At 48.9% G+C, this 17616-nt stretch overlaps 1 protein-coding gene across 1 annotated transcript; it reads left to right on the top strand.

Annotated features, from left to right (window-relative positions):
- The first annotated feature begins 220 nt into the window (after positions 1-220).
- Positions 221-16872, top strand: DLST (dihydrolipoamide S-succinyltransferase). The gene is made up of 15 exons (XM_065063914.1): positions 221-390; positions 5026-5059; positions 6407-6455; positions 7484-7539; positions 7878-7952; positions 8348-8403; positions 9101-9212; positions 9707-9862; positions 10149-10234; positions 10824-10921; positions 12767-12897; positions 13459-13532; positions 14356-14439; positions 14982-15149; positions 15652-16872. The coding sequence occupies exons 1-15, from the start codon at positions 322-324 to the stop codon at positions 15784-15786; spliced, it is 1383 nt and encodes a 460-aa protein (XP_064919986.1). The 5' UTR covers positions 221-321; the 3' UTR covers positions 15787-16872.
- Positions 16873-17616: the final 744 nt, after the last annotated feature.

Raw genomic sequence — 17616 nt, 5'->3', positions numbered from 1 at the left:
TCAAGGTGAGCAGGAAGGGCAGCAGCGCAGGTGTCGTGCAGCCATCCAGGGCTGGTTCAGCCAGGAGCGTCACAAACCAGCACCCTGTGGCAACACACAAGTCTGTTTTGTACCACGAATCGTAGGTAGCATAACTCATAGGTAACGGGACTCGCAACTGCCTGTTCCTGCCCCAGCCCCCCCGCCCGCCATGGTGCCGCCCCTGCGGCCCTGCTCCCCCCCTTTCCGGAGAGGTTCGTCCGGTCCTACGCGCTTCCGGCTCGCGCCGGGCCTGCTTCCGGTGTCCGCCCTCCGGCTCCTCCCGCCGCCGCCGCCGCCGCGATGCTGCTGCTGTGGCGGTCCCGCTGCCTGGGCCGGGCGCTGGGCCGCTCGCTGCGCGCCCTCCGGCAGGTACTGCCCGCTGCGGGCACCAGCCGCGGGGACGGAGGAGGGAGGGCGGCGGCTGGGCGGGCGGGCGGGGACGGTGCCGCCAAGGACACCGGGACGCGTCCCCTCCCAACCCCCCCGCGAGGCACGGCGGCCGCGGGCAGCGGGCTGAGGGCAAGGAGCGGCGGCGGGTGCCCCCCCGGGCCCGGGGTGAGCGCAGCGGTGCCCCTGCCCGAGCCTGGCGCCACCGGAGCGTGTGCCGCCGCCGCCCCGGGCCGGGCCCGCCGCCCCGCCGGGGAGAGCGGCGCATCTCAGCGGGGAAAAGCCGCTGGAAACCGCCACTCTCGGGCTTCGCCGTCCGCGCCCGGCGATGGGCTGCAGATTTTGAGGGCCTCTGCCGCAGCCGACACCCGCTTGGCAGCCCCCGCCTCACCGGCAGAAACCCTCCCTGCCGCCGTCAGCCCGGTGCCGGAACGGTGAATAAACCGCTGTCTGTTTGCATATGTAATTCCTTTGCTCGGTTCTCGGAGCAGCCGTTGAGCCGCTGCGGGCGGCAGCGAGCGGTTCTGGCGGCGGCTTGGGCGTACGGAGTGTGACGGGCAGGGCCCCTGGAACCAGCACCGGGGCTGCACCGGGCCGCCGGCGGCTGCCGCTGCTGGCACATCGTCCGTTCAACAGCACACTGCTTAGCTTGGTGTACGCACACGGGTGTGTGTGCGTGCCAGTGCCTACACATGTGTGCTTACCTACAGGAGGAGAAACATCTCTTCCACATGACCAGCTGAAGCCTTAGAGCATGGAATTTGGTTTTAGCCATTGTGTGAATGTAGGCAAGCAAGTGTTGACAGCCAGTTGTAATGTTGGACATTAACTATGTCATGCTTCCCCATAGGGCTGTTGTATGTTAAATGCTCCTCTCTGGGTGCTGCAAACAGGTTTGTGTTTATGAATATGTCTGTATATATAAAAAACTGCATTATAAACAATTTATAGTTAACCACATAGTTTTCTTTTGCTATACATATGTAGATACAAATTGCTTATAGTGCAGTTTAAAATAAGCTTATTTAAGTGGCAATTCAACCATATTTAAACTTCGTCAGCTCTTAGTGGTGCTGTGTAATTATACAGAACAGGGGGAAAGCCAGATGGAGTATTCAAACCTTTTACAAATTAGTCTGCAAATCAGAATGGTATAGCTGGGTACTAGGAAGGGGAGATAACTTTAGTTAACCTGTTAGATGTACTCGAAAAGTTGAGAAATCAAGATAGTGGTAGTAATTTGATTTCCATTTGAGTAGGGATATGGGAAGTAAGTTTTGATGAAGAGGATGATACAGGCTTTTTGGAGAGACAGGAAGAAACACCAGAACGTGTCAAACCTCTGATGAGAGAAGTGAGAACAATTCATGTGTGCAAAATTCAGAAGTGTAGGGTTAAATGGGAGAATAGTGGAGTCAGCAAAAAACAACAAGGGTGGGGAAGTGTTGTCTGGAATTTTATGATCTTGTAAAAGAGAAGAAGGTCCTGGATTCATATATCAAGTAGAAATAATGAATGCACATCGATATCCTGCATCCAAGCATGTAAGACTTGGTGTGGTAGAGGGGAGGCAGCTGTTGAGGGATGATGACCTGAAACAGTCCACAGAAGAGCTAGTCTGAAAAATGATAGTTTGATCAGGAGCTCTGAGAATCAAGTCCTTTTATTTATCTGGGGAAGACTTTGTAAAGAACTTTTTCTTCCCTGTTTGATCCTCCCCACATGCTGGAGGAGTTTTCAGCCTGTTCTCTCAGTAACAGTATCCTCTGCTGCTCAGCATTGTTATCTCCATCCCATCTTAGCATCTGCCCTGCTGTGCTCAATATAATTGTGTTAAAGTCCATGAAAGATGTGCAGTTGTTTTTTTGTGTGTAGCAATGGTTTGTGTTCATCCTTGTTGTTAAAGCACCAGCTTCTTCACTTTGAAGAAGCCAGGGCTGGAGAACCAAATGGCTTTGCTTGTCATCAGAGCCACCCGGCACCTGGCTTCTGTTTTGCCTCTGTTGAAATTAACTGTACCTGCCTGTTCAGTTCCTATCCTCACCTGAACTGGTCCCCGCTCCCGCTGTTGGAAAGGAAATCTGTGGGTTGTTGCTTTAGCTGATTTATTCCATAGTGTGTAGTGACCTACTGGAAGGTGACTGCTCTTTAAAAGGTGTGGCCTGGGACACCGTGTTCCAGGGTTGCTTTGGCATAGTAAGAGTTGTAAAAACAATTCTGAGAAGTCATGTGAAACGTGGGGAAAAAATTAATCATTTGGTACGTGAGTCATTGACTAATTAGACCAAGACTTATTTCTCCAAGTGAAGGCTCTTTTTAAAATGACCAGAAGTGCTAATGCTAGTTAGCAAAACCTAAATGTTTCCATTTTAACTGAAGAAGCTCTAAGATCAGGCAGAGGGCAGATTTAGCGAGGTGATACCAGGAGCAGGTACAATCACAGTGATTCCTTCAGGGAAAGATGGAACAGGAATCAGCCCTGTCAGGCATCTCCTGGAGCTGCACGTGCATCTCCGAGGTACTGTAGTTAAGAGGTGGATGCACAGCAGTTCTGCAGAACACAAGACAGAGGAATCTCAGTATCTTTTATTAGTGGCCTCCAAACTCACATTAGAGCTCTTTCCTTCATTTCTTAACCTAAAAGACAGAAGGGTAGAGAGATACCATTTTTTTCCTTAATTTTGCAGCAGTTGTGTCACACAGACTTGGCACCTCTCATGGAAGAGAGCTGCAGATGTGTTTTGTCACATTGATTTATTTTAGGACAAGACTTCTCAACTTTTTTTTTTTTTTAACCTTACAGTAAACTGGTCCTGAGCAAATAAAATTTGCTGTTTCTGCTTCAGTCTGAGGCTGTTACTCTTTCGTAACAAGTTACATCCTGTGTCTGGGATGTAAGGAATACCTTTAACCACTTTTTTTATAAAGCGCCCAGGAAAACATTGATGGTCGGAGAGGAGCTCAGGTCACTTGATATTTTATTTGTGATTGACTTCATATTATCTGTGACACTATGGGAAGTGGGAAGAATTTGATAAATACAGGAACTAACATACGTGCTGAGGATTGTGGTGCTTAAGTTGAAGTTCGCCTTACTGATCCCAGCCTAGGACTGGCTTTACACAAGCCAGATGTGAGTTCACAGGGGACCGGTGCTGCACCAAGATTAAGCCTTGTAGTGTTCACAATGACTCTGCAAAGTCTGCACAGTGCTCCCTGCTCTCCCTTTGCCGGTCAGGCCTGGGGCAGGGGCTCCAGCTGGCCTTGCTGGAAACTGTTTTTGCAGGACTGTGGGTCCAGGCTGGCTGGTCCTCGCGGTGGGCCAGCAGGCAAGGGTGGCTGTGTGGGGCTGTGCTGGAGCTCCTGAGCTCTGCCAGACCCAGGCTGGCTTAGCAGCGAGTCACCCTGGCTGCCTGCATCCTCGGCACAGCTAATCATAGCCCTGTTGAGCTGCCCATCGATCAGTGAGTTGACTCTGCATTAATATCTGAGAAGCCAAATCTATCAGTAAGTTTGGATAATTAAACTGCCAGGGGATTGATTCCAGGCCTGTTAGTAGCTCTGATGGTGTGAACTGTTCAGTGGATGTATTTTTGTATGCTGCAGTGCTCAGTCCTGTAGATGGTGTGACAAACTTAAGTCTCTCTTTGGTCCTTGATATCTGTGTTGTCTTATCACACACAACTCCGCAAATTATTTTGGTGTTTAAGATCAGTTTTATCCCATCCTGCTTGCTCTGGTGAAGCTGAAATCAGGGCTTATAGACAAACTTCACTTCAAACACTGAAGATGTGAGTGAAATCTTTTTTTTTACCTCTTAGCTTAGCACCTGGATAAGGGTGCTTTGAGCTGTTGAGTAGCAGCTCCTCCAAACCAGTTAACTGCATTTTAGTCATGGTTACCGTGATGTTTTTCTGTAGCTTTTAAAGAGTTCTTAGGTTCTCCAGATCTGCAGGTTCAATGCTAAGGAAATGTATAATAACAATAGGGAAAGTGACTGGAATGTGTCTTTTACTTTTGAGGAATGTTATGCTGAACTAGCAGTGCAGTCAATGATTACATGGGTATGAAGTGAAACATCACCAGAAGTTGGAATTTCTGACTCATTGAAGGCAGCATAAATTTTGTCATTGAGGGAAATTCTGGTCTTCTGGGGTCAAAGGCACCATAACCTTAAAATAAATGAACAAAAAAATTCCCAGATACTGTATTCATGACTGTAGGAGTAAACATCATGGCATGTTTTTTCATGATATCCAGTAGCTACCTTTGACCTTCTCACTCATAGCAAATTTAAGTGAATGTGCCATTAGAAATCTGTTCTTTCTTAAAGAGGAAAGTGTGCATGAGAAGATCAAAACAGCTGGAGCCGCAACTGAAAACAAAGTACGTCAGGTTCAACGTCACTCCATGGGAAAGCATTCTGGAAGCAGCCAAAGCAAAGAGAAGGGTGTAGATGCTCTCACCATCTTCTTTTGCACACTATGGGGTCATAGTGCGTCTGGAGTGTGGGAAGGGTGGGTCTCATCTCTGATCCAGGTCTTGTGGGAAAACATAAGTCCTTCTAGGGTGGGTCTGTCTTTTTGCAGTACTGATAGTTCCTCCTCTCTCTGACAGGGCAACTGTACTCTGGCAAGATGCTCTCTGTCTGGTGAGTCTTACACTTTTATTTCATTTCCAACTACCTAGACAGAACAGATCTGATGATGGAAATTGGTAATAAGTTTGCTTGTGGTTTATTTCTTTCAATGATGTAATGAAGAAACAGTTGGTGAAATGAGCTGTGTTTCCATGTGAGTGCCTCCCTTGCCTAATGTACATGCTGCCCCATCCATTCACCTCTGGTGAGGATTTCACAGCAGCAGCACAGTATATTTCAAGCATTGCAGCACTTGAAACACATGCTGTTGCAGAGCCTAGCTCTCTAATAAAATCCTATGAAAATGATGGGTGAATGTGAAGTGGCATGTCAAATCTAGTATGCCTATGAACTCCTCTTCAGTGCTTAAACCAGATTTTCCGAGAGCTCTGTTTTTTCTAGCTGTACTGTGTTTATACAGCATTACATCATTCACTTCTGGTTCCGCTTTGAGAAACCAGTTAAATCTGCTTACCTTTTCTGCTTTCTAGAGTTCCAGTGTCAGCTCTTTAGTAGGGGATGGTGTAAATATTATTTTGCTTTAAAAAAAAAATCAAGTATGGAAATGGTTCTTCCTTCTGGTGTTGTGTAATTGAGATAATTATGTTATCCTGTTATTTTGCTGACTCTCTTTAAGATTGGTCTGGAAAACTGCCCAGTGCCCTGAAAGAGACAAAGGGCAGGGGTTCAGTTCATAATAAAAACTGCAGTGTCAGGGCATGTGAGCAGTGTGGGGAGGGGACAGGGGGCATGTGAAACTGAGAATCAGTGCAAGTACCTCCCTGCTGTGAGTTTTGGAAGAGAAGTGTTCCTGGGATAGGGGGCAGACAGAGAAGAGGGATGATGGTGGTTTGCTACTTTGCCCTACATCTTGTTTTCATTCTTTTTTTTCCCCCTTACCTGTCCATGCAACTGTGAGGCTTCCTGGGAGTGCCTATTAGGCAACTGATTGCCTTGATTCTGTTACAAACTGCTTTGTATTGGTGAGAGTAACTCAGCAGCAACTGGGGTTTTAGCAGTCCTGGAGATGTCCCTCATAACTGTTTCCTAGCTGTTCTGACTGGGGCAGCTGCTGCTTTTTTTGCCCTTTTCAAAGTTATTCTTATTAGCCTTGAGGTCAAGATGTAACTTTTTCCCATCTCTGTAAATCTAGATGAAGGCAAGATCACTGTTCTTGGCATGCTCTGGGCAGGTTTGATAGCCCTGAGGTACCTCTGTACGGTTATATTCCCCACTTAGTCCCAAGCTTTTTTTCAGGGTGGACAGTGGTGTCCTCTGCACTCTTTTACCTGACAGGGACACCTTAGGGCTGGAAGGCTGGGTCACATTCCTGTGGGGTAACACCATTCTCATTCACAGGTGTGGCTGGGAGCCAGGGACTGGCTTACACCAACAGCAGGAAGCTTGTGTAAGTATCCACAGGACAGCTGCAATGTGGAGATGCTGGGGCTGCTCCAGCCCTGATAAAATTTGGGGGCTGGGAGACAGAATATGGTTGGCTGTCATGAAATCCCTGTGCACATAGTAGGAGTGTGGAGCAAGCCCTAACAAAATGACATGCTTAAAGAAAATAAGCTTTGTTTGAAACCAGATACCAAGGCAGGGAAGTGACAGGAATGAGGAGACTGGTGATAAATGGATCTCTACCATTTGATTAACTGACTAGAGTCTTGTTTGCTCTATGGTGGCCTCCTGGAAGGACTTCTGTCAGAAGTGGGGTGGTTCAGGGAGATATTGTTCATACAGCAAGATTTGCATTGCAGAACTGGTCTTGTAAAAATGTGTTTAGGGAAATAACATTAAGAGTGTATCCATAAAAGCCTTAAATGCTGATGTCTTTGCACCAAGTAGCCTGCATTAGAAGAAATGCTAAAGCGCTTTTGCTTCAGGTTTCCAGATGTGGTGTCAGTAGGTGTAAAAAACATCCTTTGGAACACTTGGGATTGCCAGCTCCTTGTGAAGGGACATGTTAGAGAGAAATAGCTGTCTCATGGTTGTGTTGACATAGGCAATTTAAGGTGCTTTCTCTTTTTCTGGCACAGTCTAGCAACTTCTGTAGAGATGATAGTCCTGATCTGGAGTTATAATTGGTTAATGCACTAGTCTTGGGCATAGGGTGGGATGGCTAGGTCACCCTTTTATCAATATTCAAACCACAGGGATTCTGTTGGGTTATCTTCCTAAATTAAAATTCCATAAATGTCAGTTCTCTTTGAATTTCTGAGGGCACTAGGGATAGTAAGCTGTAATGTTTCCTTCCTTAGCGGGGTTGTTGCAGCATGAACAGTAAGTAGGAGCCTCTTGGAACAAGTGCATCAGAACAGCTGAGCAGCCTTTCAGATCAGTTAAGCATATGTAAGTTCTGTACTTGAGCTTGGTGCCAGCAGCCTGCAGGGGAGCATACTTCTGTGTTCATACCTTTCTCTCTTTCTGCAGAGTAAATAGCTCCAGTGTCTTCACTGTCCGTTACTTCAGAACCACTGCAGTACGTAGTAAGTAAAAAGTCAGGAGTCAGTTGGATGGCTCTTGTGCTGCCTGTTGCTGTCCTGACACCAGCTGAAGCCACCTCTTCCATCTTTGGTTTAGGCTGTCCCACCTCGATGGGTGGCTGAGGGTTTATGTCCTGGGGCCCTAAAGATTTTGTCTGGCATTCCTGTCACAATGTGACTTTCAGTCAAGTGGGAATTTCTCTTGTGGTTAAATGTCGATCAGTGTTGAAGCAAGAAGGCCAAGATTTGGTCTATGTTGACCTACCTTCTGTAACAGAGACCTGATGGCAAGAATGAAGCAATGCTCTGAATGCATTCAAGTCTGTCTGTCTCTCTCACAGGGGATGACGTGATTACAGTGAACACACCAGCCTTTGCAGAGTCAGTCACAGAAGGAGATGTCAGGTGGGAGAAAGGTAAGCAGTTGCCTTGTCCCTGAAACTCTCAGCACTGTTGCTGCTGCACTGGACAGTTTAGGGATGGATCGTAGTTCACAGGCTCCCAGCCTGTTCACTGTCTTGCCTTCTGTGACAAATGAGGCAGTTAATTGCAGTTCTCTTAAGGAGTAAGGATAGCAGTTACTGCCTCGATACCTCTTTGTCATGGGCAATGTTGGGTGAAGGGTGATGTCTAAACTGGAATCAGACTCTGACTGTTTAGTAGATTGAATGTTTGAGCTAGACTTTTCTTTAGAATTTGTGGAGAACTGGGAAGATAAAATTCTGGGCTAGTGGGGGAGACTGCTGTGGGTTAAGAGGGGAGGCCAGAGCACACCTCCCTCCTCACAGTGGTCTTCATATCTGTCACTCAGCTGTTGGAGACACAGTGGCGGAAGATGAAGTGGTGTGTGAGATTGAAACAGACAAGGTAGGAGTTTTCTGGACCAAAACTTTTTCTAGTTCTGTAGCGGGTACCCTGTATGGCTCCTTTCCTGCTAAGTGCTCTTGGAGCCTGCAGGCTCTGCCTGTGTCTCCCACTCTCTTCACAGAGAAAATATTTTCTCATCTAGTATGAAAGCTGGCTGTGCCTTAAGTGAGAATTCTTTGATAATTCTTCCTTACACGCTTGAGTAAGCACCAGTGGTGCTGATGTTTCTTGGAGCTGCTGTTCCACTCCTCCTTCTAATTCAATTCTCTAAGCTTTGAAACCTATTTGTGTTTAAACAGAGGAGAAATCTGCAGAGCCATAGGATGTCTTCAGATTGTTTTAAATTTTGCCTTTAAATTTACTCACTCCTTAAAGGACTCTTAAGCTTTGAAGTTCTTGCTAAAGCTCTCTGCCGAGTTCTGCTTTGGGTATTACTGTCAGGAAGATGCTGGTAGCGGGTCAGTTCTTGATTGTACCCTGGAGCAGGAAGATCAAGCTATATGTTACACTGCCAGCATCTCCTAAAATTTCTAAGTATTGGCACAAAATCCCAGTGGAGAGTGTGAAAACTGCTGCAAATGGTGCAAAAGAGAGTTGCTGTCTCTGCCAAATTATGTGTATCTGTGCATATTGGAATCTTGGGCACTTGTTCTCCATCCAGTGTTTGAAGGAATTTAATTGATTTTCCTTTTTGTAGACATCAGTGCAAGTTCCAGCCCCAGCAGCTGGTGTGATTGAAGCCCTTTTGGTACCCGATGGTGGCAAAGTGGAAGGGGGGACACCTCTGTTCAAACTCAGGAAAACTGGAGGTAAGGCAGGCATGTGTAACTTGCACAGGCCTTCCTGTTTCCACCAATCTTTTTCTGAAGGTGGAAGCAAGGCATTTAGGGGGATCATGAGAGAGGTTAAGTGTTTCATCCATATGCCTCTGTAGCTGGAAGAAAATACTCCTTTTGTCCATTAACAAAGCATAATTTTCGTCCTTCTGAGTGGGGAACTCTTCTTTTGCTCCTTCTGGAGTGGACTGCATCTCTAAGCTGAAATCAGTTGAGAATTCCTCGGATACGCCTCCCTTCTCCACCCTCTTTAGCATCCAGTCTCCAGCACAGTGAGGAGATCTAGGGTGTCGATGAGTACAGCACTTTCACCATGGGATCCTCTTGTGGCTCTGAGCAGTTCAGTAGCGCTGAGAACATAAAGGCGCTCTCCCAGAGGGTCAGCTTTTATCAGGTTGGTCAGACTCAGGGATCCCTGACAGTGGAAGCTTTCTTTGCCCTTACCATGGTTCTTCCTTGTCTTTCAGCTGCTCCTGCCAAGGCCAAACCAGCAGCAGCCCCTCCTCCTCCTGCAACCCCTGAACCTGTAGCTGCGGCTGCTCCTCCACCTGCTGCAGCACCAATTCCCACTACAATGCCACCAGTGCCGCCTGTGTCAACTCAACCCATTGACAGCAAACCAGGTGAGGCAGCATCTGTTTTCTCCTATTTTCAAGCCTCTTTTCTTTGGGGAGAGTGTGTAAGGTTAAAGACAACAAACAGTGCGGCATTTATGGTGAAGACCTCCCTGTGTTATGACCCTGCACGCTCCAGGCTGGAGCCATGCTCTGCCTGGTACCTGCACAGCCCAGTTCAAGGCTGCTTCCGTTCTGTGTTGCTTGAGCAAGGAGTTCAAATGGGCTTTCTACCTCAGAGTGTTGCGACCAAGCCTTGGCTCCCCTTTTTGACTGATGTATTCTCTACCCTCAGTGTCTGCAGTGAAGCCGGCTGCAGCCCCAGCGGCAGCTCCTCCTGGGGAGGCAGTGCCCAGCAAAGGTGCCAGATCAGAGCATAGGGTAAGCTGCGGGAATAGGATCCTTGCCAGCACTTTGGTTGCTGAGTGACAGCTTGTTCTGGCATAAGCCTGGAGCTTTTTGGACGTGTCCATACCCAGCTCTGTGGGGTAGTGACAAAGAGATACTCTACATGGGGGCATCACTTAGGGGTGGGATGGAGGAAGACCCAGGCCAAATATGACTCAGGTCTTTTCTAGGTAGAAGTCTTGTTTGAGCTCTCCTGACTGAGCACAGAAGGCTCAGTGTGATCAGCTTGGTCCATCCACAAGCCCTCAGCAAAGTGCTGAGGCTGCCGCACCTGCCTTGTGCGTCCTTAAGATAACCTGGTTGAGCAGCCTGCCTGCTTAGCAGTCTCGCTCTTCTCACGTTTGTCTCGTGCTGAAAATTGTGTTGAGCTGGGCAGCGCCGTAGTGAAATCAACTCCACAGCCTGTCATGCTTCTCAGGAAGACCCAGAGCAAAAACCTTGGCCATAGGCATCCCTTGCTAGTCAACCAGATGGCAAGAAAAAGGGTCTTTTGAGTTTCTTCTGCATTTTGCCCCTTGGGTGAACTTGAGGCAGCTTCTGCTTATATCTTTTTAATTTTCAGGTGAAAATGAATAGGATGCGTCAACGTATTGCTCAGCGGCTGAAAGAGGCTCAGAATACCTGTGCCATGCTGACCACTTTCAATGAGATCGATATGAGGTGAGGAGCTGACCTCTTGTTCCCTTTACAAGTAGAAACAGATGCAGGCAGACTTTTTTTAAATAGCAGCCAAGACCTTGCTGATTCTCTTTGGAGGGATTGGCAACATGTCTTTTGGGGCCTCTTTCTTAGCTGTGTACCGCCATCTACACAGCTTCATCAAGACCATGTTGGTGTTGTGGTGTGAGGGGTATGTAGCTTCCTAACGGCCTGTTGTTCCTCGGGAGTCATCTGCTGCTTGTAGGAGGGGGAACCTGGTTCCTCGTCTGTGTACTTCTTGGTTGAAGACTGGTAGATTTTGAGCAGAAGAGCAGGCGTGACTAGTGTCACTTGTATAGTGGCTGTCAGGAGACACCAAGGTGGAGCATCTGCTTTCTGCCACCCCACCAGGTTACTGCTGTTGGAGGTTGGCATATTTAGCTTCCCATGGGTGGTTCTCCAGTGCTCGTCAGCCTTTCAGGTGAGCAGTAAATATATCGGAGGCCCTTGCTCTCAGATGGTGCAGCTTTCCAGAGACAGACTAGCATCCTTCCCCATCCCCTTCGGGCATGTGAGGGTCTCCTGACTCAAGTGCTTGCATGGACCGAGCGCACTAATGGCTTTGGAGGGTGGGCAGCTTATGTTACAGTGCATTAAGGGGAAATTGTGCCCAAATCAAATTGCCTTGTGAAATCCTATTCTGCTCCTTAAGACAAAACATGTAAATATTTGGGTCTCAGAACAATAAGGTTGGCAAAATAGTCTTGATTGGAGGGGAAGTGCTGCAGCTTTATCTCCTCTCAAAGGTTCATCGAGGTGTCGCTTTACGCTGGCCTCGGGCTCTCATTGCATCTGGTAATCTGGTTTGGATTGATTGCTGTGAGGTTGACTGGTGAGGGCCTGCGCTGGGGCCTCCTGCTTCCCGTGGGGGTCAGTGTCTGAAAGGAGGAAGCCATAATGAGCCAGTTTCATAGCAAACCTTGTCTCATTGCTGCAGTCCTTGTGTCTTGGGAGGCACTAATGTCTTTGGGCAGTAATCCTAGCCCTAAACAAGGTTAGGTGCAGGAAAACAAACACTCTAAACTGTGGAGACCCCTGCCCCTTGCTGAAACTGTCTCCTCAAAGACTCAAGGTCTCTGGAGGAGGAAGGGATGGACTGTGCAATTCCACAGCATCTGGTATTAGCCTGGAATAGGCAGATCTTGTAGCCACAGCTTGGCTGACCTTTTGTAAATGGCCTCAGTTCTGAAAAATAGAAGCAGTGAGGAAACATGATGAGTCTGGTTGAGGGTGTGCCTGGGAAGATGTCTTTCATACTTGCTCAACTCCCAAAGCCAAAGGGTTGGATACGGGAGCATCATTATGCTGGCTGGCACTGGACTTGCACAGTGGTTGAAGTCTTGTGCTTCCCTTGATCACCACATGCATGTTTTCTGCTCTTGGCATTTCCTGTATTTTCACCCTTCCAGGGCCAGCCCAGCCACCCTGGAGCTGCTCTCTGCCGTGCTGCGCTGGTATCAGCACTGGTGTCTCCAGAGAATCAGTGGCAACGCCAGGCCCAAGCAGGAAATACACTGTGCCCTGTCTTGCTTTTCTGCTTGGTAGTGTGGGCCAAGCATATTAACCCTGTCCTGTTGAATTTGTGGTCCAGGACCAGTTCCTGTTGGATCCTTAGGTGGGGTCCTTAGAGCCACCCTCAGTCCATTTCACCTGTGACATTTGAAGGACTTTTTCATCAGACTGGGGCTTTGCCAGTTGGTGGTGCACGTTTGTGGTCCTTGGGGCTGGCACTGAAATCTGTTATAGAGTGAGGGAACAGTGTTTTCTCGGGCTCCGTGCTGACCAGTATTGCCACATGTTTTACAGCAACATCCGGGAGATGAGAGCCATACACAAGGATCCCTTCCTGAAAAAGCACAACCTGAAGCTCGGTTTCATGTCAGCTTTTGTGAAAGCTGCAGCCTTTGCTCTGCAGGACCAGCCTGTTGTGAATGCAGGTGAGTGGTGACCCTTGCTGGCGAGTTGCATATCTCATCAGCAAATGTGATGGAAAGCAGAGTGAGGGGAAAGCAGGTGGCCAAGTCCATGGCAGGGCTAATAGCTGGGGCAAACAGGACCGTCCTACGTGCTGCAGCTGATTTTGCTCATGCCACTGATGTAGGCAGAGGACAGCTTGCCAAGAGGGGCTCTGTTAGGAAGGGGTTGCCAGGAGCAGTGCTGGGGCTATGTGTACAAAGCCTGCAGAGGAAAGAGCTGCTGGTTGGTGTAGAGGTGGCTGCTGTAGGTGTGATGCCGTTCCTGGCGGGTGTCAGAGTTGCTTGCTCAGATCCAGAAGAGGAGGATAACCAAGGGGATGTCTGAGGGGGACCGACCATCTGGACTGTGTTTCCTTTCTGTCTATCCTGAGTCTTCTCCCGCAAGTGCAGTGAGGGTTTATTCTTCTCTGGAGTTACGTTTAAGCTAGAGATGAGCAAGTTGTTATGATTTTGTGGCTACTTCTGGCCTGTTGTACTCTTGATCTTGGGTACTGCATGTGTAACACAGCTTTTTTCTCCTAGTGATTGATGACACGACCAAAGAGATTGTGTACAGGGACTACGTGGACATCAGTGTCGCTGTGGCAACTCCCCGGGTAGGTACTTGGGATGCTTTGGCCATGGTTCGTGCAGCCTCAGGTCTGGATGATCATATACTCTGAGCAGACTCAGCATTGAGCTCCTCTGCAGCAGAAACTTTCTGATGAGACTGGGCTTCTGAATGAGATATCTGATATACTGTCGACTGCTGAGATGGGTTTCAGGAGAAGACAGAGGACCAAGAATAGTCTGCCACTGTACTAGGAGTGATTAATGAGTAGGACCAAGCTAAATAAACCCTTTTTTTCATGGACCCGTGAGGATATGTCATGGAGAGTAAAAGCTTTGCATGTCCTGTCCTTCGGCTAGCCCTGCTGTGCTTTGCCACCATTTCTGTGAATCACATTGCTGCTTCAAAGAGGTATTCCTGTCCAGGGACAGTATGGGGTAGAGATTCAGATGTTGAATTAGTTGGTTCTGTTGTGAGGCAGAGGTTTGACCAGGACTGCAGTTCTGTCACTGCTCCCAAAGTCTGGGGAGGTCCAGCACAAAGGGATCCTGCTCACCCAGAAAGAGGAGGCAGCTGAACTCTGCCCAGTGCCTTACCTGCTTTTATGGATGTGGAGCTGGAGCTTGGTTGATTTTACAAGATGGGTTTACAAAGGCAAAGAAGATCTCATTTACGATGTGGCCTTTGGTGTGTGTTGTGCCAGGTTTCCCGGCTGGCTGCCAGGGCATGAGGCAGCTCTGCCAACCACCTGCTGTGGGCTGAGGAGGCGGCAGAAACTCTGCTGGGCTGAGGCCAGGCTCCTGCCCGATAACTGTTATCTGTGTGTGGCTGTGCTGAACTTGCTGATCGTGCTCTTTGCTTCTCCCTAGGGTCTTGTGGTCCCGGTCGTTAGGAATGTAGAAAACATGAACTTTGCTGACATAGAGCGTGCTATCTACGAGCTGGGCGAGAAGGTAAGGAAAGTTGGAGGTTTTTCTGAAAAGGGTTGGGAGGAATGGGAAAAATTGAGGGTGCTAAGTAGGCATGATTTGAATCAGTCCCTCTCTGTTGTCATTTCTGACCTCTAACTCACTGAGTTGTGCTGTGGGGAACGATCCACTTACAGCTATAGCTGTGCCCATGCCTTACAGTATAGGCCTATCTACTTCTTGCCCTTCCAGAAGACTGCAAACTATGCATTAGTGATACAGTGTGTCTTCACCTTGGTCTTTAGAGACCAAGACTGAACTGCCCAGGGATAGAAGTCCCTGTGTCTGTCTCCTGCAAAAGCCTGAGCTGGAAGCGAAGGCAAGAGAATTCTTCCCCAAAGCCGGTAAATGTTCAGATCTAAAGACAGGATGCATTTTCAAGTAATTCATACTAGTTTTCAGCTGAACAGATCAGTAAGTGAAGCTCTTGTCATCAGTATTTGTTCTCAGAAAGGATGAACATCCAAAACCTTGTCCTCTGCTTTCTGTGTCTTTGTGGTTTTTTAAGACCGTACTTTTTCTTACAGGCACGGAAAAATGAACTGGCCATTGAAGACATGGATGGCGGCACTTTCACAATCAGCAACGGAGGGGTTTTTGGGTCACTCTTTGGGACACCTATCATTAACCCACCCCAGTCTGCCATCTTAGGCATGCATGCCATTGTGGACAGGCCTGTGGCTGTGGGAGGCAAGGTAGGTGGAGCTGCACAGGAGTTTTCAGTGAGCAGAGAGGAGGGCTCAGTGGGATGAGGACCGTAGCCCATATGCTTTTTCTAGAGGGTTGGTGGCAACTTCTAAAAGGCTCTACTGGGAAGGAGGAGCAGAGACTAATGGGTGTAGGGCAGCGTTGCTGTCACTGGTACTTGCCTAAAGTGTGCAGGGGGCCTTGTCCTATCTGTGAGGGGGAGGACTGGATAATCTACTTAGGTGTGGGGAGGAGGAGGCTTTAGCCTTTGTGATGGAGAACAGCTCCAAAAAGGGGCCTAGTCTTCTGTGGTGTGGATCCAGCCTGGGTGGTGATCAGTGCCTGGGGGAGTGAGTGGGTAGGTAATCCTGCCAGGCAGGACACATTCAGGAGGGCATGAGCCCTGGATTCAGGATAGGAAAAATCCATGTCTGCCCCGAGTTCCCAGGAGAGCATCATGCAGGCAGTAAGGCTGAGTTTACTGATGCCTGTCTTATTCCTCCCTTTCAGGTCGAGGTGCGGCCCATGATGTATGTGGCGCTGACGTATGATCACCGGCTGATTGATGGCAGAGAGGCAGTGACTTTCCTGCGCAAGATCAAGGCAGCAGTGGAGGATCCCCGCGTGCTGCTGCTCGACCTGTAGAGCAGCTGCACCCCCACACAACCCACCCCAGGCAGGGCCACAGTACCAGCAGGGGCAATGCAGGGCATTCAGGAACTGGCAGGGGTCATTCCAGTCTCCCTCCCTCCGCGGTGATCAGAGCTGTCCCAGAGGGAATTGTGGGGATAGCTCCTACCTCCTTTCCCGTTCTGTTTAATGAATGTTCAGTTTCTCATGGGGAATTGCTATGCAGTGGGCCAATCGCTGAATGGCACTGCCTTTCCAGAGCCGTCTGTATGGCATCCTCTCCCTCACAGCACCAAACTCTCACCTCTAGCTTGTCCTATACCACTGGAAATTGCTTGCTGCTGCTGTGCTAGGGTATCCTTCCCTGCCGCTCTGAGGCGGGTTCAGCTTTATTTCCTAGCACTGAGGTTCCTGGGAGGGAGAGGAGAGGAAAGGCTACTGTTCTGTCCCTGTTTTGCCTGAAATTATTTCACACTCATCTGCCTTGCAAGGGCAGCCTGAGGAAACCCAGGCCACTTGCAGCAGAGGTTTAGATCAGAGCAGGGCTTGAGGTAGGTGTTGTGCCTCTGGCAGCGCCCTAGTTACACTCCCTCTACAGACAGGAAAGCAGCGGTGGCAGCTCCCCTGCTTTCCCCTGGAGACTGTTTCTCTCTCGCCAGCCTGGTCACTGTGGTGTGAATTGATGTCCAGGTGGGCAGAGCCCGTGACCATGTGGAGGTAGCACTGTTCCTGGGGGGACAACCCTTTCACCATCACATGCCCAACACGGGGGTAAGAACCAACCCCCAGCAGCTCTCCTGGAATCACAGTTCACTGATGGTGGATCCGACTACTGGCTTCCTGCGTGCGAGGGCTTGGCCTGTCCCCAGCAGACAGCTGGGGAGGGCCTGGTCTTCAAGTGTCATGTATATCCCAGCCCAAGGCTGCTGGTTTTGGGGGGAGGGGGGCAGTCCTTAATCTGATAGCGCACACATGTATTGGGGAGTGAGGGGGTTGCTAGTGCCTGCAGAGTCTATTACTCTTACCCTCTACACAGAACTTGTAACTAAAATATTTAACACAGCGGATTTTAAATGAAATAAAACTGGGCAATGACTGCGAGGTGGGGTGTGTTTGAGGGGGGGAGCAGCAGCTCCTGGGTGAGGACTTGGGCATCAGTAGCAACCCTAGTGTAGTGCAAGAAGCCTGTTATCTGGTGGGGAGAGAAAAGAGGAAATGGGAGCTGGGCCTACCACTGGTGCAATTGGGGCTTCTCTGGTTGTGAACTGTAGTGTCCTCACACTCTCTTTGGCACAGAATTGGCTCTTCCCAGCGAAGATGAGGTTTTCAGGACTGGAAATCATCCTTTTATTGGTTTAGGAACAGAACTCTTACAGATGGCAAGGAAAGCCTGGTGTTTGCTAAATGGCATGATGGCCAAGAGGGAGACCTGGCTCTTAAGCTACAGGTGCGGAGCCAGGTTGTTTTTTTTTTTCCTGCTACAGCAGGGGAGACTTGTATGTGACAAAAGGTGGGGGGAAAAGGCTGTTCAGGGTTGCAGAGGGAGAAAGGAGTTGAGATAAAGAACTAAAGCAAAAGCTGTCTGAGGTGCTGAGTGTTTCCCCAAGGACCTGTCCCTGTTGGAACAATATGAAATCATTCCTGGATCAGGGCAGGGTTTTTCCAGCTCTGACATCAACTTCAGAGAATGGTTTGCCCTTCCCAGCTCAACCCCTTTTAACAGAAAATTATTGCACTCACAGCTGGTGTAAAGACGAAAGGGAGAACAGTTCCTAGTACTGGTTCCTATGGCTTCCTGGCAGCTATGAACAAACTGGTGTGTGGAGTCAGCTTTCCTGTGTCTCT

Source organism: Columba livia, chromosome 5, assembly GCF_036013475.1.
Source record: "Columba livia isolate bColLiv1 breed racing homer chromosome 5, bColLiv1.pat.W.v2, whole genome shotgun sequence".
NCBI classification, from domain to species: Eukaryota; Metazoa; Chordata; class Aves; order Columbiformes; family Columbidae; genus Columba; species Columba livia.
Note: the sequence above shows the minus strand (reverse complement) of the source record. Positions and strands in the feature narration are given on the sequence as shown.